Source organism: Marmota monax, unplaced genomic scaffold (genome assembly GCF_021218885.2).
Source record: "Marmota monax isolate L192 unplaced genomic scaffold, Marmota_monax_Labrador192_F-V1.1 WCK01_AAM20220418_F8-fsc00008, whole genome shotgun sequence".
Classification (NCBI taxonomy): Eukaryota; Metazoa; Chordata; class Mammalia; order Rodentia; family Sciuridae; genus Marmota; species Marmota monax.
This window is the reverse complement of record NW_026694432.1, coordinates 13,656,619-13,681,811: the sequence shown is the minus strand read 5'-3', so window position 1 is coordinate 13,681,811 and position 25,193 is coordinate 13,656,619. Positions and strand designations below refer to the sequence as shown.

General features: G+C 44.8%; 1 protein-coding gene across 1 annotated transcript in view; it reads right to left on the bottom strand.

Moving 5' to 3' along the window:
- Nucleotides 1–4,984: 4,984 nt before the first annotated feature.
- The window catches only part of Kiaa0319l (KIAA0319 like), a 115,710-nt gene continuing 95,501 nt past the window's right edge, over nucleotides 4,985–25,193 (bottom strand). The window contains exons 11-21 of the mRNA XM_046468910.2: nucleotides 24,598–24,721; nucleotides 23,867–23,999; nucleotides 21,482–21,630; nucleotides 20,317–20,468; nucleotides 19,825–19,963; nucleotides 18,006–18,165; nucleotides 14,089–14,231; nucleotides 13,157–13,279; nucleotides 12,384–12,474; nucleotides 10,161–10,252; nucleotides 4,985–7,826 (exon numbers count right to left, since the gene is read on the bottom strand). Coding sequence (XP_046324866.1) covers nucleotides 7,639–7,826; nucleotides 10,161–10,252; nucleotides 12,384–12,474; nucleotides 13,157–13,279; nucleotides 14,089–14,231; nucleotides 18,006–18,165; nucleotides 19,825–19,963; nucleotides 20,317–20,468; nucleotides 21,482–21,630; nucleotides 23,867–23,999; nucleotides 24,598–24,721 — 1,494 coding nt within the window. The 3' untranslated portion in view covers nucleotides 4,985–7,638. The remainder of the gene's footprint in view (nucleotides 7,827–10,160; nucleotides 10,253–12,383; nucleotides 12,475–13,156; nucleotides 13,280–14,088; nucleotides 14,232–18,005; nucleotides 18,166–19,824; nucleotides 19,964–20,316; nucleotides 20,469–21,481; nucleotides 21,631–23,866; nucleotides 24,000–24,597; nucleotides 24,722–25,193) is intronic.

The window sequence follows — 25,193 nt, the reverse complement described above, 5'->3', positions numbered from 1 at the left end:
AGTATTGATCAGCATCTCAAAAATCCATTGATGTACTTCATTATATTGCAAAAAAGGAAGAAATTTATGATAAACATTGACTGCTGGACTTAGTTTTGACCAGTGGAATGGAAGCAGAAGTGAATTTACAACTACCAGGCTACATCTTTAAAGGAAGATGCATGTAGTCGTGTTGCATTTCCCCTTTTCCGTAGGCTAGAATATGACTATAGCTGTAACAGACCAGTTTTTTTTCCACAAAGGAAAGGGATGTGTACCAGAAGCACATTCACCTCATGGACAGAGCCACTTCTCTCCTGAACTGACTGTGAGGTCAGGCCTTCACGTAAGAAACTTTTCATTTTACTTAAGCCATTGTTATTTGGTCTCAAAAGTAGCCAAACCAGTGTCCTAATATATCCACTATGCTCGCTGTCCCATAACTGCTTCACAGAATGGGAAGTTCTGATAAGTGTAAGAAAAAAATAAATGAAAAAAGATTATCAATATTGAAAGGTGAGGAATAAAACTCATTATTTTAAAATCAGCGTTTTTTAGATGTTTATGACAAAAAAGAGGAGAATCCACAAGCTATTCAAGTTCAGTTCAAGTTACCTTCATTAAATAGAAAATAGATTCATAAGCGTTTCAAGCATTTTTCTATAAGAGCAGTAACCTTATTAGGTAATATAATTGAAACTATTCACAGTAGAAACAAAAGGTAAAAGTATAAAAGTACCTTAGTTACAGTAATACGTAGTTTTAATAATACACAAGAATTCCCTGAGTTTTAGTAGATGGTGTTTGAAAGCTAGCATTTACATGGAGGAAAATAAAACAAAATCCCTTTCTGGCATCATATGCAAAAGTGTGGGATGAATTAAAGACTTAAAAGTGGAATGTAAATTTAAAAAATATTAGGAAATATAGAATATTATTGTGATCTAGATGCATCAACAAACAGTAAATTCCCCAAAGCACAAACCACATATGGAAAATAAAATTAATTTTATTATGTCAAAATTAAAGATTCTTATTCAGTAAAGGGTAAAGACTTAGGATCTTGCCATGTTGAAAGCAACCCGTGGATTTATATCTAGCATATACAAAAAATATACTGAATCCAAGAATATTGAACGAACAAAGGATAATGATAGTTTATATATGAAGTCTAAAAGGGTTAACAGTTCATGAAGAGATGCTCAAAACTCCATAATGGAGAGTTTGCTGGAGTTTGTTGTTGTTGTTGCTGCTGCTGCTTTTAAATTTTTATTTTTTAGTTGTAGTTGAACACAATACCTTTATTTTATTTATTTTTATGTGGGCCTTGCATGTGCTAGGCGAGCGCTCTACCGGAGTTTTTTGAGCTGTCATTTTATACCGTAAAAACTGGCCTAAAATAGAATAATGCATAATGTCAATGTGTTTGTGGTAAAGAGAAATTACAAAACCTTACACAGGGCAAAAGTAAATATAGACTTATATATCCACCTGGAAAGCAATTTTCATTATTATCAAGTTAAGTCTGATTGCTTTCTACATCTCCACCCTACCCCTCATCAGATAAAATGTGAACATTATCAAACACTTATTTCTTTATAAGATCGTAGTTTTTATTCAGTGAATTATGTTAGTGGATTTTTCTAATATTAAGCCTGTGTTCCTTGATTAAGTCCTAATTATAATTGATCATGACATATTTTATATGTATCTCTACATGTATACACACTAATTGATACATAACCTTTATCAAGTTAGGGATATTCCCTCCTATTCCTGGTTTGCTATGGGTCTTTCTTTTTTAATAAGTGATGAATTTATCAAATGCTTTGGGAGAGCATCTATTATAATAATAGTTCTTTTTCTCCTCTATTGTTGTTAAAGCATGTGAATTAATATGCTAATGTTGAAGTCGTTCTTGAATTCCTTTAATAAACCCTCCTTGATTTTTTTAAAAAATATATACTGTTAGGTTTAGATAGTTAATAATTGTGCTTTTGCACCCACAGTCAGGAGTAAATTTTTTTTTTTCTCTTGAATTCTTAATTGGTTTTGGAATCACTGTTAAAGATCTGGGCAGGTTTTAGTTTTTTTTCATTTGGTGAAAGAACTTACATAAAACTTCTTAAGTGTTGGAAAACCGTAAACCTTTTAATTTTTTCTAATTCCCCCAAAGAAAGTCTTTGCCTTTTTATTTACACAATGTTTATTGGTCTACTCAAGTTTTTATGTCTTGAAAGTGCCAGCATTTGATTTTGTCAGTGTAAATTATTTCATCATGTTTTTCTGGCTTTCTCGACGTTTTTCTTGTTTTGTTTTTTTCCCTCATGTTGTTCATTCTTTAAAAAAGTGAATCAAGTGATTGCTTCCTTCATGGTTAATCTTCTGTTTCCCAAAATGATTTCACTTCTGAATTTTTCTGTGTCAGCATGCTTTGACTGTGTCCAGGTTCAGACAGGATGATACTATTAGTCTGTTATAGGTGTTTTCTCATTTCATTTTTTTAAAAAATGAAGTTGTCCATTCTCCCTTTTCCTACCTGCAATTTTGTTTTGTTTTCAGACTGTGTTGGAGATAATAATATCCATCCTCTTTACCTTTTCTTGTTCTTTTTTTCTTTTCTGTAGATAATCACCCACACCCCACCCCCCATTGAGTCTTATTTTGTTTTTTGTTTTGTTTTTTTTTTTCATTGCTTTTGCAGTTTCTCTTAATTAATATTTATCTGATAGGGTGTTTTCCCCATCATTTTTGCTCTAGAATTTAGATCTTTTTAAAAAAAAAAAGTACACTGAAACTAGGTTAAATGGCAAACTTATAATCCCAGGGACTCAGGAAGCTGAGAAAGGAAGATTACAACTTCCAGGCTAGCATGGACAGCTTAGCAAGACTCTGTTTCAAAATAAAAAAGTGCTGGAGATGTAGATCAAGTACTAGAGTATCCCTGGGTTCAGTTCCCAGTACTGGAGAAACAAAAATACTTACACACACACACACACACACACACAAATTACATGCATGTAGGCATATATGTACATATATACATAATGGATTCCTATTTTACTCATTAAGTTATAATCTGGTGGGCCTGGGTTTGTGGCTCAGTGGTAGGGCACTTGCCTAGCGTATGTGGGGTACTGGGTTTGATCCTCAGCACCACATAAAAAATAAATTGTGTCCATCTACAACTAAAAAAGTTTTTTTTTTAATTATAATCAGGGAACTGGGGTTGTGGATCATCGGTAGTCACTGATCGAACGTCAGCATAAAAATAAAGGTATTGTATCCATTTACAACTAAAAATATTTTTTTAAAGTTATAATCTGGAGCTTTGATTATTTATTTTGATAACTCATATTGTTTTAGATTTAGCCAAAAGAAGCTCCTCTTCTGGTAGGCTTGTCTTTCTGACTTGACATGTTTCTTTCTTTTGCATTTGTTAGTTCCCCTTACCCTTTCAGTGCCCCACTCTTGGACTCCGCCACTTCTCCATAGAAATGCCTTAGACTTGTGTTTATTACTGAGTTAAAACTGTCATATATGTGTGAGACCATGTGACCCCATATTTTCACCAGATTATGCTCTAGCTCACTGTTTTTGACTCTCATCTGTTCTTTATCCCATTCGCTTTTTTTTTTTTTTTAGTTGTACAATATCTTCATTTTTTTATTTTGACATGGTGCTGAGGTTGGAACCCAGTGCCTCATGTGCTAGGCAAGCGCTCTATCACTGAGCCACCTCCAACCCATTCACTGTGTTTTCACACTTAATGTTTCCACTTGGTTCATGTTCCTGTTTCACATTGCTAGGATTTCCCTAATTATATTGCCTTATTTTAAATTCTTGGTTTGGATAGTCCATGTTAGTTGCTGTTTGGGACTCAGAGGTCATACTCCTCATGTGGCATCTGGGTATTTTAGCCTGTTACCTCTGTGCTGCCCTGCCAGTAAGCTTAACTAGGGGAAAGTCTTGACTTCCAGGTACCTTAGAGTTGAGATTGACCAATCGCCCAGCAACTGCTTAGAGATTAACCTGATTCAGGTCTTTGGGAAGCAGCAGTAACAGGGAGAGGCACAATCCACCAGCCCACTCCTGTCCATCCTGGCAGAACCTTTGGCTGCCTTGATAGGGTCTCAGTGATACCAGTGACTTGACCAATTGTCCTCCATTCAGCAATAGCACACGTCTCTTCTCATGTCTTACCAGCCCCTCCCGGTATATGGTAACTGTCCATATCCTTGGGGAGGGAGGCTCAATATTTGAGGGGAATCTTTTAAAATATTCATTAAGGACACTAGGTTCTCAAAGATTTGGGTGTGGGTGACTATTGCATATGGCAAAAATAACTTCTCAAGTGCAGCTATACTTCAGTTGAAGAATCCTGAAATGCTGCAGCCATTTATAGCACAAAGCTTGAACTAACCACCTTTTGCGTTGGTTTTGACCTAGCTGTTTAAGCAAGATCACAGAAATGGGCATTTAAAGTGAGATTGGTTTTCTGGGCTACAAGATGTATCACCTCATGTCAGCAGTTGTGGGGGACATGACAAGCTCTGGGGTTTGATGAATAGCAACCTCTGCCACACCCAATCTCAAGGGCCTTTTCCTGGGCTGATCAGGGGATACTGGGTGCCTGTTACCTTCCTTCCAACTGGTTTGCAAGTCTTTTGAAGCTGAGCTGCTAAGAGCTTTTTTTTTTTTTTAAATATTTATTGTTTAGTTATTGGCAGACACAACATCTTCGTTTGTATGTGGTGCTGAGGATCGAACCCGGGCCGCACGCATGCCAGACGAGCACGCTACCACTTGAGCCACATCCCCAGCCCGCTAAGAGCTTTTTTCCCCCTTCAAATGGACGTGGTATACCTGTACAAATTACCTAAGGAATTAATAAAAATCAGTTAAATACTTAAAAATCTGGGTTTAGGTTCTAGGATTGAGTGCTTTTAAAAAGTTTCCTAAGTGATTCTGTTAAGATCTAATAAGTCCATGAGAACCACCAATGTCAATGCACAGGAATGTGTTGATTTATTAGAATTGGGGTAAATAAAACACAGCCAGGAAGGTGGAATAGGGCATCACAATAACTTGCCAAGACAGGTACTGGGTATTGGCAGTCAGAAGAACTGGATAAAAGTTCCCTTGTTCCCATGAGAGGTAACCTCAGTTTCATTCCTTGTGACCAAGGGAGCCTTATGGGTACTCTCCAAGTAGGAGAGGAGGCACAACAGTGGATGGCCACAGCCTAATACTAATAGACATTAGGTAGCCACCATCATCAGATGGGGAGTTAAGGAGTGGAAGATTACAGCAGTGGCCAAGTTTGACCAGAGAAATATATAGGGGCCCTCCAACCAGTCAACACAAATCCATAAAGGTGTCAAGGCTGTTCCCTCAGTCTATCTTGGAGACTGGTGGCCTGACTGCAGGCATCTTCTCTCAGTGTGTGTGAGGATCTCTGCAGCTCCCGCTGCTTACCAGACAGGCCAGGGGAAAGAAAGCCAGAGCACCCTGTAGAGCCTTGAGGCTGCTCACAGTGCCCCAGCCTCACCAGATCTTTACCTTCCTAACACTTCACCTACCTCAGCGAGCCTCACTCGGCTCCATTGGTTCTGTTGCCCAAACTGGAAATATTGAATAGTTTCTACTCTGAAGAGGCTCAATGTTTTCTGTGAGGTTCCTCCCACTATGGCCCACTGGGCCCTGAGCCCACCTGCTGTGGCTATTTAGACTGGAGCACTGCATCATCCAGCCCTACCATTCCCAGCTGAGCAGATTGGCCCCACTTGGCAAGATAGAGGTCTCTGTACTTACTCCCTCCACCATCTTTCAGGAATGGAAAGGCTACAGCTCTGTGTGCGTGTGTGCGCATGCGTGAGAGAAAGAGGCTGACCATGCATTTCTCACCTAGAGGTCCTTGGATTGGGGCCCTGCACCAGGGGGGCTCAGCATCTTCTAGGACATCATTATGCAAATTCTCATGCTCCATCTCAGACCTAACCCAGGGACTATTTCTGAAGAAGCCCTGAGCAGTGTGAGCAGGGGCCTCTGCTGAGCCCGAGTTTAGTCACTGCTTGTGTGGACTGAACCACTTCTCACTATGGCTCAACTTCTGGACCTGTAAGATCAGAGACACTGCTGCCCCCCTGCAGCTGGTTTTTATACAGAGCTTGGGCAAAGCACGGTTCAATGGCCTTTGCTCTCATCTCCCTTTCTTAGCCCAGCCCTTCCCCTCCCTCACATATCCAGCAAAGGGCTCCGTGAACTATGAGGAGTACACACACTTAAGTCTGGTCAACACAAAAGAGAATAGCAGTGGCCAAAATTTCTTAAGGTCTTACTCTGGATCTTAGGACACTCTGTCCCCTAGCTTAGACATAGAGGGACATGAATTATTTAAATGTTAATAAAAGGTATGAGAAGGAAGAACAAAAAACTCACCTCCCTTAGCCAAAGGGTAGGAGTGCTGCATTCCCACCCACCATTGCAGGCAGGACCCAGCACCATGGGTCACATGTGCTGATGGCAGGTCCAAAACTGCCTGCCAGGGGCAAGACCTTGCAGGCTGCAATCGTGGTTAGCCCTGTGACACAGGTCAGAGATGTAGGCACACAAATTAAATATATGTTTAATCATCTTACAACACACAGTAGTAGTGCAGTAGTAGAAATTATCTCTTTTTAGAAGTCATTCCCCCAAAGCTCCCATTCCTCAATTCCCAGCTAGTAGGTCTGAGGAACAGTGACAGAAATCAGTGGGATTCCACAGAGCTGAGAGACTGAGTCAAAGTTTCCTTCTGAGCAGCCAAGAGCCCGGTGAGAAGATACGCACGCGTTCACTCAACACACATGTGCAGCAGACACAGAGAAAAGACACAGATGGAGGGACTGGGAGACCACAGTGGACAGTCACACACATGCACTCTCATGCCACAACATTCCAGTCTGTGGCTATCTCCTCTAGGTACACAGAGTGGTGGCCTGAGCCTGGAAGCAGCAGCTGCCAGTCAGAGGAAGAAAGGGGGACACTGCCTGTGTCACAAAAGCCCCCAAAGGCAGGGCCCCTCATCACCCCCAGACAGCCAGTCCTCTCCTGATAGTGCTGATCAGAGAAGGGAGCAGGCTCCAGTGCCGAGGGCCAGGCGTTGTTTCTCACTAGTGTTCTAGTATCTGTGGTGAGGCAGGGATGCCACATCCTCTTGGCCTTGCCAGGGGGCGCACTATGCCCCAGAGAAGAGAAGAAAGAACATACCCTCCATTGAGCCCCTGGAGCCAGGAGGCTATTGGCTCTTGGTTCTGTGTAGCACCCTGGGTCCAGTAGCACTACCACAGGGCAGCTGGAGAGGATGCTGAAGCAGGCCATACTTGCCCTTGGGTGGGGAAGAGGGACTTGCAATAAAGGAGCCCCTGAGGTGAGGATGTTCTGGGGGCCTACCAGACAGGTTCAAAGAGGAAATCTCTTCATTCACAGCTTCGCTCATGGGTTCCTGGACAGTGTCTGTGATTCAAGTACCAGTAGTTTTGGGGTGGGGGGTTGGGGTGGAGTGACCAGCATATACTGGGAGATCAGCTGCCCGCGGACCTGGGTGATAGGGAACCACCTGGCAGTGCTTGGGCCCTGGCACTACCAACCCCTACTCTGAGGAGACAGACCAGATAGCTATAAGATCTCCTCCCGTGGGCTCCTAGCCTTCAGTGGTGTCTGCCCGTTGGGAACAGAGCCATTCTGACCATGTAGGAGCTTGCCCTTCTCCCGGTCTGGCCACGTGAAAATGGCATCATCGCTGTCCAGTTCCGATTCAGAGTGCATCAGGCTGCTGCTCAGCATGGGGCCTTTGTGTTTGACACCTGCAAGGAAGATGAGGAACCCCGGGGTCAGGAGACAGCCCTGTCCAGGCCTGAGCCACACCCTGCACCCTCACCCCAGCCCAAACAGGGGCCAAGGAACAGGGAGAGCCAAGGCCCCCTCTCTAGGCCAGGCAGATACAAGGACACATCCTCCCTGTCTCAGTTGGCTGAGACAGTCCACTAAGGGAAGTCACAGAAAGCACAGACTGGGGATCAAACCTGGGCTCTGTTGCTGGGTCCTCACCCCCAGTGTCCCTGAGCTCTGTTAGTGCCACCCAGTACTCTTCTTTCTTTCTAGATCTGGGGTGTTTTATCACATCCCTTTCTGAATAGGGTAGTGGAATGAGGTGGAAGACAGAAAAGCCAGAGAACACAGACCCTGGAGAATGAGCCTCCAGCCATCTTCTGGCTCAGTGTGGACACAGAGTCCCCAACACAGTGTGAGGATGCAGCCTCACTCCGTGTCAGTGCTGGCTCCGTGGTTCTGGGTTGACTCTGGCTTCACTGGGTGGGCACTGGAGGTGAGATAGCAGGCACATGGCAGGAGTGGGGACTTTTGAAGTCCCAAGCAGCCATTTCATTAGAACACAAACCAGGGACCATGAGGAGCATGTGGGTCACACAATAGAAATTAGACAGCAATGTGAATGAATTAGACGGATAAATTTCATCAATTTGATGGTGAGTGAAAGGTGCCAAACACATGATGATTCCTTTCATATAAACTACTCCAAGACACCAGTGTGAACTGGGAGAAGAGCACTGACAGGACAGAAGCACAAAGGGGGGACCTGGAGAGCTAATTACATGAGCTCATTCACCTGTGGAGACCAAGAGCACTGCTATACCTTACGATTTTCTGACCAAAATAAGTTGAAACACAAACTATCATTTGGTAGGTCAAAAAAGTCAAATACCAGTAATTTTATATGGTTCAATCTACTATACTTTAATACAAGTCTGATAAAAATCAATAGAATAACAAAACCAGAATTGCTGACTGCAGACCTGGTCTCCTGAGGACGGGCATCTCTGTGCTCCCTGTAACCCTCAGAGGCTCCACGCAGCTGCCCTGCTTTCACAGCCGACACCTGATGTGCCTCTGTTCGGGCTCAATGCCACACACTCCCTTCTCTGTGCCACATGCCCACACTCCTCCTCTTCAAGCTGAACTTCTGCAGCTCCACACCATACAATGTGTCGCTGAATCCCAAACGGCATCCTGCAGCGGCTGTGCCCTTGCTGGACCTGGTCCTCCACAGAGCCAGAGCCCAAGCTAGCCCTTCTGGCTGCTCAGACCCTTTGGTGGGTCTCCTGCTTCCCTGGCCAGAGGCTGCCCACAAGAGAAGGGCCCTGGTGAACCTCTCGCCCTGTAGCTTTTTGTGCTGGAAATAGTAAGTCATGAAAAGACTCCAAGAGGGAGAAAAACAGTCTTAAGAGTAATGCCACTGCAGGGGTGGGCACTGTGGTTTTCCTCAGTCGTCTGCTCCCTGGTGTGCTGGGATTACAGCAGGCCCCGCCACCCAGTGCTCAGACAGAGCTGCTCAGGCTCAGGGCCCAGGCTGCCTGCCCAAGAACACTTTCTCTTTGCAGATGCGTCTCCCCAACCAGGCCGAAGTTCTCTGAGGGCAGAGCCTGTCAGGACTACCCCCTGCAGCCTCCTCTAACACAAAGCCTGAAGCAGGAGGGGTGTTTAAAAAACGCTTTCTATAAAAACGGTTCCACTTGCAGAGGGTTTGGAATAATTTATATGGAGCACAGCTCCCATAAGCCAATGGCACCTGTTCTGTGGCATACATGATGAAGGGGACCCCACCAAGTAACCAGGCCTGGCAAAGAAGGGAGGCCCGCAACCCACCTAAATCCCCAGTGCCACCACTCAGTCTGGTGCAGTAGGAAATCCTTCCTTCTGTGGGAAGCATGTGACAGTGTTTGAAACACCTACAGCCAGCAGGGCAGCTGCCTGCCCACTGACCCTAAGACAAAGATGGCAGCTGTGGACCCACAGATGATGGAGAGAGGAAGGCGGAAGGAGGTGACTGAGAAGGAAGTAAGCCAGCATACACTTGTTCTGATCTGCTGTCTGTCCACAAAGGACAGGCTTAAGGGGCCAAGGACCCTAACCCTCACCACATGGGAGGCAAAGGAACCAGGAGGCCTGGCATCTCTGCAGAGCAAAAGGAGCACTGAGATGTCAGCCCAGGAAACAGCCTATCCTGCATGTGGCTTCTGCCACCCAGGGGACCTTCAGCAGGCAAGGGAACAATATGCTTGTGCAGCACATAGCTGTGGAGCAATGAGCTAGCGATGACGGCACCAGCTTCCGGGCCCTACCTGCTCGGGAGGTCGGCTTCAGCTCCAGGCTCTCCTGATCAGTGGCATCCAGGATCCTGTACCTGCTTTTCCTCTTGGGTTTTCCTTTTTGCCTAAAACACACAATTCCCATCTGCTCAGGAAAGAGGTTCTCTTGAGGCTCAGGACAAGGGCCAGTGCATGCAGGGTGTCCCTGTGGGGGTGGCTCTCCTCACTTTGCAGCCAGGGAAGGTGGTAACTGTAATTTGTTCCTCATAAAATGTTCCTCACAGCCTTGGGAAGTGAAGACAATGTATATTGACAGTGCTGGTGAAGACAATGTAAATTGTTAAGAAAATTGTTTTCTTTTAGTGCCTTCTGTAATGTTACATAATTTTTTCTTTAGCCATTATTGCCAGAATTCCTATCTTCATCCCAGTGCCGGTGAAGACAAGGTAAATTGTTAAGAAAATTGTTTTCTTTTAGTGCCTTCTGGAATGTTACATAATTTTTTCTTTAGCCATTATTGCCAGAATTCCTATCTTCATCCCAGTGCTGGTGAAGTCAAAGATAAAACCAATCTACAGCTTCTACAATAGCCATCACTGAACTGCTTGCAGAACTTGCCTGGACACATTGTGAGCTCACCTGTATGCATTGTGAACTATCTGTTGGTACAGTGAATTGTGGTAGTGCTGGAGTATTTTTGCTGATGGTGTCACCGGTGGTACAATTTTTCAAAGGAGCCCTCAATTGGCTTAATGTCATGGCATTTTGCATCCTCCTCTACTAGTGATGGTCTAAAATTTGGGGGCCAACAGAGGTGAGGCAAAGAACCTCACTCCCCCACTGGTGCAAAGGCCTATCCACAAGTATAGCTGTATGCTGGACCGGTAGTCAGTGACGGGTATGATCCAATTGCAGTGGTACCAACCTAAGACAGGAGGCTGACGCCTAGAGGTCAGATCATCCGATGATGGGTAAGGACCATATGTTGAATTGGACTGCCTAACAGACACGGTCCCTAAGCCACATGCTTGTTGTTTAAACAGAGAGGGGGAGATGTTGAGAGCCACAGCCGAAGGGGCCCCAGCAAACTTCCAGCTGCCGGCTGATGATTGGCTCACAGCGGCCCCAGCAACATCTAGCTGATTGGCTCCTCTGCGGTGATGCTCATTGGGCTGTTTCCCTGCCCTTTCAGACCACAGAGCTGCTCATTGGGGGACTTTTCTGGCTCCGCCCACATGACCCAGCCAATCGGCCTCAAGAGCAGGAGGATTGTGGGAGGTGGAGAGAAGCTGGTGTGGGAGAGAGAGGCTTGTGGAAAGCCGGTGGTGGCAGTTGAGGCTCTGAGGGTTTTTCCTGAGAGGCTGTTTTGTTTGGCGTGTGTGGTTCTAAAAATAAAGTTAGTTTCTTTTGACAAGTGGCTCCTGATTGTGCCCAGCCAGACTGCGGCAAGGGAGCTGTGTGGCCTCGTCACTCCACAGATCAACAAGGACCACTGGTGAAAATGCACAGAAAAGGAACCTGACTAGCAGTGTGGGCGGAGGGAGCAGCATGTCTCCTGGTTAACTGAGCTGGCTCATGGTGGTTGTCTCAGGCTGTGGGATTTTTTAAATTCTTTTAACTTTCTAAGTCCTACATGAGGTAACATTGTGGGATAAATCCCAGCCCTGTCACTTACTGATTCTCAGTCAGGTGACATGGTTTTCTGAACCTAAGTTTCCTTATTCATAAAACAAGAAAAGGCTGCTATGGTTATAAAAAAGATATTACCTACCAAATGTCATAACACAGTAAACACAAAAATTATACTAATAATGAAAAACATATAATAAATGTAACTATGAAATGTTGTAAGGCTATATAAAACGAAGAAACCTAGACCACTCATCATCGAAAATCCAAGTCTACAATTGTGTGAAATCAGACATACATATAATTCTCAACTAGGGAGGATGCAGAGTAAAAACTCCTGTGTTCTAGTGTAAGGCTGGGTGTGGAGCATCCAAGGACATGCACTTGGGTGGGATCTGCTCCACTCTCCCCTACCCCAGGGTTCTGAGGTTGCAGATCTCCACAGTGGCAGTCTCCCCACCTGACCAAAGGCAACTGCACCTGCCCTCAGCAGGGTTTGAGGGTGAGGAACTTTCTGCACAGACCTTGAGTGACCCAAACCCCTCCAACCATGACTGTGGTTCTTCCATGTGGAAGGTACCAAATGACAAGCCCCCCAAATGAGTTTCAAAGGAGAATCCATCCTACCTCTTACAACAACAGATTGTGGTCCAAGACAGGATCCCCAAGGCAACAACAATAACAAAGGTAGCAATGATAACGTACAACACACTCCACTCTGCCAAGAAAATCAAAATAGTGAGGGCTGGGAAGAGACAGCCTGGAAAGCAGAAATGAGTTGTCCCCCGTGGGCTTCCAACTGTACACATGGAAAGGCAAGACCCTGGAATCCAGGACAGCTGCATGCTTCTGAAAGGCCCCTGCATCTCAGGCCCTGCTCCATGAGTGCCCTGAGGTCCTGCAGTAGTGTGCAGGCACAGAGCTCTACATGACGAACTGCAGGCTTCCATCAGGCGACAGCATGCATGTGCTCCAAAAGGACATGGGCTGCCGTGTGCAGCTGGTCCGACATAAGCCTCATTCTTCTTCCATGAGTACTCCAGTTTTATTTTTCCCCCCCTAATACTGAGGGTTGAACCTAGAGGCACCCTACCACTAAGCTACATCTCTAGCTCTTTTTATTTTTTATTCTGAGACAGGATCTCACTAAGTTTCCCAGTCTGGCCTCAACCTTGCTATCCTCCTGCCTTAACCTCCCAAGATGCTAGGATTACAGGCATATACACTATGCCCAGATTTTCCACTAAAGTTGAGCAAGTGTGAAGAAAAAGGGAAAAGCCCCCTACAAACAGAAAACACAAGAGTTCTTTCCTCGCCTGCTCTTCTTCTCAGAAACACCTGACCCTTGGTGCAGATCCACACTATAGCCAAAGCAACCAATCTGGGCTACATAGACTCACCACAATTGCTGTCTCCATCTCTCAGCTGCACCTTGATGAAATTCTCCATCCAAAAAGGGTCACAGATACATTTTTTGGTGAATGAATCACAGTGGCCATGCTCAGAACAGTTCAGTTGACATGCTGAAGGTGGCAGGAGAGGGAAAACGTTGACAGTCAGAGCCCAGGAGACAACCAACACCCAGCATGCAGGCTGTGAAGACACTCAGGCAAGGCCTGCTCAGTGCCGTGTGGTGCCATTTCCTGCAGCCCAGACCCAGGAGCTTTCCCAGCATGGCTGGGGAACGCTGCACGAGACAGGGGTCACCAAGGCCCCCAGAGACAGCTCCAGTTGGTCTTCCTTGTTCTGTAAGAGACTGTTCATCTTTTGTGTCCCATACACCCCCTTCTCAGAACAATAAAACCAATAGGACAATATATATAGTATTACAAAGGAAATAGTTATAGTGAATATGGTTTTGAAATACTTAAGAACACAAATTTTCAAAATAAAGTGCCTTTATTAAACATTAAGTAATAAGATGTATTAGTGGGTCTAATTACTATTGTAATGTTGAAGTAGTGATGAGTAAAAATGGTACTCTGTCATGTAATGTGATAGGAGATGATTTGTGATTTCTGCTGCCTTCAGACACAGGTGCTGCTAACAGTGCCCACCTGTGCAACTGAGGGAGAGCATGAATTTCAACCTGAGGATAGTGAAAATAAAGATGTAATTTTTTCACTCAAGCTTGCAGCCTCCCTGCACACCACCTTAGGCACATGGGCATGGGGCACAAGGTAAGGACCCCTAGGTGAATGGGGACTCCTTGCCATAATGGTGGTGAAGGAAAACAACTGAAAGTTCCCACAGAAAGGAGATGAGCACAGCCAGGAGGAGGAAAGCTGCAGAGGGGCAGGCTCTCATCCCGTCCGGTCCCGGGATTACTCACTGACAGTGTTGATCTCCAGGGCTCCGAATATAAGGAAGTCTGCTTTTTGCTTTCGCAGCTCACTCTTGAGCATTGCTGCCACCTCGTGGCCTTTGAAGATCTGGTGCGGAGGCTCATTCTGAACAAAAAATACCATCTTGGTGCTGCGGAGACATGTGACAGTATGATGAACATGAGAGATCCACCAGGCAGCAGGAGCTAGCACTAATTACTAAGCACCTTCTGCTGTGCCCAACACTGCTGAGGATCACATGCATTCTGTCACAGAAAGGTGTTATCAGTGCCATCTTCATTTCTCAAGAGGACAACTATGGGGCTCAGAGGGGTTGAGTAACTTGCCCAAGGTCACACAGTTAATTATGACAGAGCCAGATCCTCACCCTGTCATGTCTGAACTCCAAAGCCTATACTTTAACAATGCCCCAACTAACAGGATCACCCATTTCAAACAGGTAACATGAGGAAGAGAAGATTGGGGGTTTGGTCATGGCAATATACCTGTCGGCAGCCTTTCACACCCGACAGTGGTGCTGCTGGGTTTGTGGCTTGGTTACTGATTAAACCAACCACGGTGCTTTATAAAATGTAAACTGTTGGAAAGTATCAAAGATTATCCACAGGCCCCAAAAGCCAAAACGACTGTTACTATAACAGCAAAAATAAGATGGTGTGGCTGGTACAAACACTGTTACTCCATGCCCAGAATCTCTTTGCTTTCTGAGTGTCAATTTCTATTCAAGATGAACCATGTCTGAACCCGTATATGGGTAACACAAATTCTGTTCTCTGTGTCTTAGCCTTTGTTTTTAAAAATTTTTTTTTAGTTGTACATAGACACATTATCTTTAATTAATTAATTAATTAGTTTGTTTGTTTATTTATTTATTTTTAATGTGATGCTGAGGATCGAACCCAGTGCCTCACACGTGCTAGGCAAGCTCTCTGCCACTGAGTCACAACCCCAGCGTTAGCCTTAATTTTTGATAGTATGCTTCTTGAACTCCATAAATCAAACCTTCCATAATCAGTGGGTCACACTGGGTTAAACCCAAGATACTGACCCCCTCAGCATGTAGGTTGGCTAGGAGGACCCAGGTATCCCATAGGCCCTGGACCAGTTGCTGCCAGTATAAACAGCCTTTATATTTTTCCCAAGGTGTCAGTGCAGACACTCATCATTTTGTATGCATGAAATAACATAAATTTTGGGAAGAACCATCATCAACTAAAAGCTTGCTACACAGTGAGAATAACAATGAAGTCTTGCAGATTCCAAAATCAAGAAAACACACCTTAAAAGATATATATGGTCCATTTCCCATTATTTTCTCCCAGTTACCTACTCTATACTTACAGCTTCGATTTCTGCTAGAATGCTAATAATCCTCACATCTTTATCTCCGTTCCCAACAGGACCAATAGCGACCACTCTATACCTGCAAATGCTTGCAAGAATATCTACTCCAGATCTCTCGGGAACCTTGAACCCAGCATGTCTCGAAATAAACTCATGGTAAAAACCATTCATTGAATGCTATGTTAGGGATTTATGTAAATATCATGTTATTCAATCTTCAATATCAATCTTATAAAACAGGTACTAGCATTTTCACAGGTGATAAAGAGGTTCCGAGAGGTGAAGTGGCCTGTGCACATCAGGGCTCACACTGGTGCGCAGGGGCTATAACACCCCACTCCCCAAGCACATGCTCCTCCTAAATTCTCAACTCAGTCAACCTAGTCCAAGCCAGGAACCCAGAGAAATCCAGATGCCTCTCTCTTCCCTGTGCCCCATATGCAGTGATGGCAAGTCAAAGCACACTCACCAACAATGCTGTTCCTAGCACTGTGGCTAAAACCTTTCCTCACTGCTTCTACCCACCAAATTCCCACCAACTTGGATTTTGCCTTATTGCTACTCTTGGTGGCTGAGCATACCAAGAAGAGGAGAAGGAGGAAAAAAGAAGAAGAAAGAAGAAGGAATAATAATAACGAAGGAAGGAGTGAAAGAGTGAGTCCTAATCAAACTGCCTCTAGTTTACGTAGTCTACCCTGACTGCACATCAGATCCTGGGACGCTTTTAAACCTTAGGAGTCCAAGTCCCACTCCAGCGAATGCTCCTCTCCAGGAATGAGGCTTGGGCAATGTACCTTCATAAAGTTCCAGGTCATTCTTGTGCTCAGCCAGAAGTGGGAAGTACTGCTCTCCCCTCACGTCTCTAACTCGGACCGAGACCCCAGTGCTGCTCAAAGCTGGCACCCTCTGCAGAGCTGCTCCAGACTTTCCCCGTTCCCCTGCCTCCCACCTCACTCTCCCCTCCACTAGGCAGATGGCCCTGCCCCTGCCACAGACAAAACATGAGACTTGGCATCAACACTCCAATTTCCCACTACAGTACCTCCCCTTCCTCCACTTCCTCCGGATCTACCACACCAGTCCCCTCCACTCACCTCCATCACCCCCTTTTCCTCAGCACTTTGCCCTCAATAGATATAGAAGTTCCAGGAATTGCTGTCTTGAAAAGGTCTATTTTCATCCCATCCCCCATAGGACTTCCAGCATCAGCTTCTGCAGAGGTTTCCTATTTAGAAGCTCTACCTCAGACTGGGACACCTCCCTCTACTGTCACTGGCGATGTGGGGAGCACACCCACCCCCAGCTGTTCCACATTATCACTTCACCACCAGCCTCCGAAGCTACAGTAGCCCCCAATGCCAGACTGTACCTCAACTTCCAGCAGATCACTGTCACCTGGCTTCCTCCTACCTCCCTGGCTATTCTTTTGAGTTCCTCTGCTGCCTCGACTTCCTCTGCCTCTTCCTTAAATACCAGTGTTCTCTAGAATTCTGTCCTTGCCCTCTTGTCACGCCCCGGTGTGACTCATCCATCCTCATGGTTTGACTTCTGCCTAGACACTGGTGACCCCGGCTCTCCTTCCACCCTGACTTCCTGCCTATACTTAGGACCATATGGAACATCTCCCCATGTAGCCCATAAGACACCCCAAATTCAATAGTCAAAGTGGGTTCCTCCTTCCTCCCTAACCTCAGTTAATGGCCTGAACCATCCATCCAGACCTCCAAGCCAAAAGCATCCCACAGATCCTCCATCTCCTAGGACCCCCAAGGCCTGCTAGTTTGCCTCTGCTGTCTTTTCATTTGTCTCTGCTTCCACCACTGAATTCAGGGTCACCACCTTTTCACTGGGCTAGTCCAGAAGGCCTCTGATTAGCCTCCCAGGCTCTGTCTCTTTTCATTGTAGTTTAACCTCCACCCTACTGATTTGACTTTTTAAAAAATCTAAATATGTTATATCCTTGCTTTAACAGCAAACAAAACCCCACACACATAAAACAAACTACTTGGGTTCTCCCACCCAAACTATCACACTCAACTCCTTCTCAGGCTCCACAGGCAGCCCTTCTTTGACCATATCCTGGGGCCCACTACACTCTGAACCAAATGACTTCTTCCAGAAGAAACCCGGCACTTTCCCACCTCAAGGTCACGATTCATGGTGCTCCTCTCTTCTGAACTTCCTTCTAGTTTTCCTGTGCTGGTCAAAGCATGTTCTACTTCTGGAAAATCTTTGGGCTCTCCTGGAATTCTCCAGAATGGACTGCCCTTGCCTCTGAGTTCCCTGATAGCTCATATTGTGTCAAATCTGCCCCATATTAAGATGAGATATTTACTTGGTTACCTCCTTTCCCAGATTGTAGCCTGCAAAGTAAAGGGCCCCCCTCAGACCTTATTGTGCCCTAGCAACTGGCTGCTATGTAGTACAGAGCATGCGACCTGTGCCAGAAAACAGCTCATTAATGAGATGGACACCATGAGTGGTTCCTGATTAGAGAGCCCACCCTTCTCCATCTACCCCCTGATCTTTCCTTTTCTCCCCCCAATCATTGCCCAGCTACCTCTGCTCCGTGTACGGCTGAATCTTTTGCACAATGATGTCGGAATCCAGCACCCCCAGGAGGACCCCAATCTGGCGGATGAACATCCCCTTCAGCCTCTCAGTTAGCTGACTGACGTTGACATCCAAGATGATCTCCACCAGGTTGTTTTTCCTGGGATCTGGAAAGCATGTGGATTGGTCATGGCTTTGGAAGTAGGAGAGTTAACACAGACCTGCCACTGTGCATTTGCTTAGTCACAGGAGGGGAAGTAGTGACCGCATTTAGTCAGTGGTAAGGGATGACAGCAAATTCCTCACAAGGCAATCTGGGGCTGGCGTGGAAAGCTTTATACCAACCTGAGAATGGCCACATGTGTGCTGGGGGCAAGGCTAAGCAGGGAGGCAAAGGCTTAGTGAAGGGACAGGGGAGGAAAGTACACTGCAGTGTCCCTATGGCACTGCTGAGCTCTCCAGGCCAAGCGGGGAGCCTGCCGTCTCTCCTGACCCCATCTTACTTTCAGAGACTTGCTGTACTTTGTGACAACAGGAGGAAAAATGTTCATCTCAGTCTCATTGGTTATTTTCAATAATGTGAATGCATCCATCTCTATAGGTTTAAATACATGAAAAATAAAGAAAATCCAGGTAGCTGAGAAGGAAGGATTTCCTTAGAGCAACCCCACAGCTACACTGTCTTTTTACAAGTTCAGAACTGAAAGACTACCACACTTTACTTCTGAACATGTCCTAAAGACTATTCCACATTTACAAGTTAAAGTGAATTGTTCAGAATACCTTATTCACAAACACTTAGATGCACCATTTGCCTGTTCTGATCTGACTTGGAACACAGAAGAAACTCTATGGTGTCTTGGCTGTTGTCCTTCCCAGAGGCAGGACAAGGCCTGGAAGACTTCCCAAGATCCCTTCCCATCTGAGACATCCATGCATGAGCTTGACCTAGGCAAGAGTAGGCTTAAAGTTAATACCTGCTCATCAAAAGCCCCGGGACTTACAAAGCTCTGCCCCACCTCCACATTCAGTTCCACCAAATTAGTCTCAAAACAAAACAAAAATGTGGTTCTATTTAAGAAGGAAATTTTATTTCTGGAAATCTCAAAAGTATACAGGACACAAGTCACATTATCTTCCCTGAGCTGTCAGATAAAGTCTGAGGCTCAACTTGTAAAAATAGTTTTCTGCATCTGGTGCTGATGCAACATCATGACTTGAGCTACTCCTGTGCTCAGGTTCCCAGTGCACCTGAGCCCTATCTCCTCAGCCACAGAGGACAAAGTGCTGGGCCAGGGCACAAAAGCCTGGCTCTGGCACAACTGCTGTGTGACACTGAGCAAGCCTTGCCCTGTCTGAGTTTTGGTTTCTCCATCTGAGATAAGCAAGGGGAGGTCTACATTCCTGCATAGGTAGGAGGGGTACTGTCTGAATAAGAAGTTTCTAAGGATTTTTCAGCATGGGATTTCTAGACTGCTTTCCCTTTTTTTTTTTTTTCCTCTTTTTTCCTTTTTTTTTTTTTTTTTTTTTTGTACCAGGAATTGAAGCCAGGGGTGCTTTACCACTGAGCCACATCCTTGGCCCTTTTTTATATTTAATTTATTTAGAGACCAGGTCTCTCTGAGTTGCTTAGGGCCTCGCTGATTTGCTAAGGATGGTGTTGGACTTGGGATCCTCCTGCTTCAGTCTCCCGAGCCGCTAGGATTACAGGCATGTACCATGGCACCTGGCTCTAGACTGTTTTTCAAACTGGGCATGCCATGCTAGACAGAAAGGCATCTCAAGACATCTGGCAATTCCACTCAGTTATCACTAAGTGAACTCACCAGGCTTCACCTCCACAGTTGTCCTGTCTGTGTCACTCTCACCCTTTGCATCAGTCACTTTCAGGTGGAATGTGTAGGTTCCCTCAACCAGGTTGGAAAGAAAGAGGACAGGATGATGGTCAGAGTGATTTAACACTTCCTGTGGGGTTGAACAACACAGCTATGTTGCAGAACAAAACACCACTCCTTTCTTGGAGTCAGCTGCTGCTTTTGCCATAACGAGGCTCTATCTAGGCGGGACTGTTTCCACCTGTGTCAGTTCCTGATCCATCACAGCACTGCCACCCACAGCTACTAGGATCAAGGGACAGAAATCATTCTGTGCCACACTAGTTGCAGAGAAACTCAGAATAAGTCACTTAACCTCCCTGGATTTCAGAGAACAATCCAGGTTTGATACCACGAGCCTGTTAAAACAGACCCTGGAGTGTTGGTTTCTCCTTACCAGCTGCTACTTAAACTTTGCAGCTCCTCAGTTCCTGGCACACTTACCCCAGCTGCTGGGCTCCCTTCATCTCGAGTCCAGAGGTAGCTGACTATTCCCTTGTCATCTGAGGACTTGGAGCCATCCAGCTCTGCTGTGTTCATGGGTAAGGTAATCACCACATTCCCCAATATCTTGGCTATGGGTGGTTTGTTCATTTCTAACCAAAGATAAGTCATTGAATTAATGAGACCTTCTGGAAAAGAAGGAATGCTGCTTCATGGTACTTATGGGGAAATTAAATGAGCATCTTAAGCAGGGAGTCGTCTTAATGCCTGTCTGTGTCAGCAACCAGTAATGCAAATTTAAAGCCACCAGAGCTGCAGAAGCTCCATTCCTACCCAGAGCAGGGAACAAGTGTACTTTCTTCCTGTGGTCTCATAGCAACTTTCCTGAGAAGAAGCCACTTCCCCATCTTGGAGTTATATGATAATTGGAAACAAAGGCCCAATGAGGCTTAAAGCCTTAGGCTAGGTTTCATTCAGCTGACATCACAAATTCTTCTTTAAAATATCTTAAAATGTTATTCTCTGAGTATCTTTCTCATTCCTTCCTTGGTACTTTACAGCAGAGAAAAGACAGTGACCTCTCTGTTCCTGGGCCACCAAGCAGCTTGGGTGTAACTCGGGTATAACTCAGTAGGGACTCAGCACAACAGACCACACTAGGACCACCCCTCCATGGATGGTGGGTTTTTCTACCATCAGCTGAGAGTCCCTCTTGGTCACTGTGCCTGCCAATTCAGGGCAGCTCAACCAACTCCTGCCTCACATTGGCCTCAGCTTGTGGGCTCAAAGGACAGGCGCAGGATGCTGCAGTACAGCACAGTCATTCTAAGGCCTGACAGCAGGTGTCACTGTAGTTTGCCAGAGAATCATGGAAACCCCAGGTCTTAGCAGCGAAATCAAAATGCTGAACCCTAATTCTTGTCCTATTCAATTGGACAAAAAAGGGAAGGAGGGCAGCATGGGAGGAAAGGAAGTTAAAATTCATATTTCACCCACTCTCAATTAAAGGCTGCTTTAGAAAAGCAAATGGTAGCTACCCTCACCCCAATTTATTCCCCACCTCTTATCACTAATCAATGTCTGCAGCCAAACAAGACATGGCAGATTTCTCAGCCATCTGACCCAAAGAGGGTACTGTACAAACCTGAGGCAGAGAGATAGATACCTTCTTTGACAATGACGTTCACAGAGCTCTGGCTTTGTAGGTTCCTCTCATCTTTGACAGTCAAGGTGAACACGTAGGTCCCCACTTGCAGCCCACTCACAGTGGCAACACTGCTGTTAGCATTCTCCAGCTGCACCCCGTCAGGTCCTCTGGAAAAAAAGAATATTTGTGGGTGGAGTTGGATCTGTCTGCCGCTCTCCTGTCCCTGACACAGCAGGAGGGGACCATTAATGCCTCAGCTGAGACACAAACAATTATTTCCCAGACCTTGACAGGACATGTTTAAAAATATTCCATTTGGACAAAGTGTCATTTGTCCCCAAAATACAGGCTACCTGCTGGTCAGAAAATTCTACTCACCAGCTTTCAAACACTTCTAGTTTTATCCTTTCTGAGTTTCTAGAGCATTCAAACTCTTTACTGCTCCAGTTTATAAAAGGAATGAAGTTCTCTAAGCAGGTCTGTGATCAAAATGCTTTAAGAATAAGGTTTCTAAAAAAGTATTTCTGGCCCATGAATTGGTTCATCTCTTGCCAGCAAATAAGCAAAATGCATTTCTTAACCACATGCCCAAGACCCTCCTGAGGAAAAGTCAAGGAAAGGAAACAGCCCAGGCTGCAGGGGACCTCTCAGGACAAAGCAACTTCTTCATAGAGGTTCTATCAGCAAAGCTTCCTCCACCTCCAGGACAGGGCTACAGAGGACCAGCACAACTGCATCCTGCCTTCTCGCATCCTGCTCAGTGAGCAGCCTGCAGCAGGGGAGTGACCTGTGTGCCAACATCCAGGCCCAGGGCTGCACAGAGCTGGAGCCCTGAACACCCCCAAGCTTCCTTCAAATTAAGGACAAACCAGAGAAACCTGCAGACTTCAGAGTCAGCTTTGGTTCATTTTGCTTTTTAAACTTATTACCTCTGACCCTCATAGCCTTTCCTGAAACAGATTCTCCTCCATGAAACTCTACTAAGTATTCTCTGCAACAAATACTACTAAAATTCAGCTCAAAGGTTCATCAGGCCTATCTTCAATAAATAATTAAAGAGAAAACATGGCAAGCTGAGGAAGACTGGGTTATCCAAAATCAGAAATAAGAGCTGAGTGAAATAATTTCTAGCATTCAACTCAGCAATCACAAGTCAAGTAGATTCTGTGGTGAAACTAAAGCCCCTTTCCAACCATCTCCAATACCTAGCTTTAAAAATAATAATAATAATAATATACTATAGAAATGATCCCTGAAAGTATACATATAAGAGGTTGTGAGGGGAATGGGAAAATAAACAAGGAGAGAAATGAATTACAGTAGATGGGGTAGAGAGAGAAGATGGGAGGGGAGGGGAGGGGGGATAGTAGAGGATAGGAAAGGTAGCAGAATACAACAGTTACTAATAGGACATTATGTAAAAACGTGGATGTGTAACCGATGTGATTCTGCAATCTGTATTTGGGGTAAAATTGGGAGTTCATAACCAACTTGAATCTAATGTATGAAATATGATATGTCAAGAGCTTTGTAATGTTTTGAACAACCAATTAAAAAAAACAAAGAAGCCCTAAAAAAATAATAATAATAATAATATGTGTAAGTGTGTGTCTGTTGTATAAATTTTAAAAAGAAGTCTGTCCTATGGTTTCTGTCTTGGAAAATTAAGAATGTTTTTAACTCTTTTAATTCTTTTGCTTCCTGTGGGATCCTGCATAAAATCTATGCTCCATTTGTTACAGTTTAAAGAAGCTAAAACAAACTATGAGAACCAAGAATAGTTCAATTAGGTAATTTCAGCTTAATTAGTATTATTTTGGCTATGGCCTTTGCCTCTAGTTAAATTAACTGGTATATGGTGTCTTCCAAGAAAGCAACAGAGAAATGCCTTCATTTGATAGATGATCTTTAATTCTCTGGGTAACTTCTTGCTCCATCCCCCATCAGCCTTACCCAGTTAATTTTGAACAATGGTATTTTCTGCTCCATTACCCCTTTTAGTCTGCCTCTCAAATGTAATTAAACTGCATTTCAGCAAATGGACTGTACCTACAAAAGCACCATGACCATACGGTACCACCTGGGGACTGACTAATGGTAAGCATTCTTTTTTCCTTATAAAAACTATTTGTAGCATTATTTTCTTAAGAGATGACGTTTGGAATTATAAACATTTCTTTCTCAGTGACCCTCCTGAATGAGCCAACAAAAATAAGTCAACTCTTAGGGCTGGGGATATAGGTCAGCTGATAGAGTGCTTGCCTCACATGTACAAGGCACTGGGTTCAATCCCTAGGACCACCAAAAAAAAAAAAAGTTAACTCTTAAAAGCACATAAAACTTTGCTCTTCCATGGCCTAGAGCCTTTGTTTGCATACATCAGGATTCTGTGTCAACACTCACTGTGTTTTTTCCCAGAGATAGGAGATAATTCTCTGATCATCTGAGCTCTTGCTGCCATCCAGGGTTGTGCTGTCCACAGGCAGGGTCAATTCTTTATCTGGGCCCGCATCTGCCTGAGGGGGCTTGTTGTTTTCTAGAGACAGAGAAACATGGAGGTCAAAAGCAGCTAGTCCAGGTGGGATAGAAGAGGACCTAATGAGACATGTTCTGGTAGACATGGGAACTCTGCCTCTTAGCCCACAAAAATGTCAGATACGTGGGAGAGATGGATACCACCAGGGAGCTAAAAAGGAAGAGTATAAGACTGAAATATATCAACAATTCTGAAAGAAACATGGCAGAACACAACACAGTTATAAAGCCATGCTAAATCTGAAATCTAATGCTATAAGGTTTGAGTGACAAGAGGGGGCTCTCCTGAGAAGTGAGTTTTAAGCTGATCCTTATGAAACATGGTAGGATTTGGGATGGTGTCACCTCTACTTCCTAGGTCCACATAAAAGCACAGTAACTAGCCAAGGTAAGGGCACAAGCTGAGGCTGGGAAGTACCCTCATCTCTAGCCATGAAGAAAATGTGAGGGAAATGGATGAAAGAAGTTGCTTTTGAGGCTCCATGGGTTGGTGCTTTCTGCGTCTACCCTCATGCAGGCTCAGAATCCAAACCTTCCTCTCCCCCAAGGTCAAAGGGACCAACCATCAGAAGAGTCTGAACCCCAAGGATGGAACTTACCAGGCTGCACAATAACAGTCACTTGAGCAGTAGCTTGCTGTCCTATTGTGTCAGTCACCGTGAGTTGGTAGGTATAGTCTCCTTCTTGCATTGCAGAGAGTTGCAGAGTTGGTGTTCTAACACCCTACACACAGAAATTCAGGAGTAGAAAAGTGGGCTCCTAGAATCACAACATCCCACAATAATTCTTACTCTGATAGAAATGATTTACCCAGTTTTCTAAACCTAAGTTGGTAATGGGCTGATATCTCCCAGTTCAGTGTAATTAGTAACTGTTGAATCAGACATCATGTGATATCCTGCTGAAAAGAGATTGCACACATTCTGCAACAGCAGCAAAACTTAACACACTACATGAACTTAAAGCCAAGTAAATGTGGGCTTTAAGTCAGGCCTCTAATCTAAAAACACAGAGTTTTTCTCCCCGCCAGTATTTGGGATTGAACCCAAGTATGCTTTACCATTGTGCTACATCCCTAGTCCTTTTTCTTGTTTATTTTGAGAAGAAGTCTTGCTAAGTTCCTGAGGGCTTCCCTAAGTTGCCATGGCTGGCCTCAAACTTGTGATTCTCCTGCCTCAGTCTCCCACATAGCTGG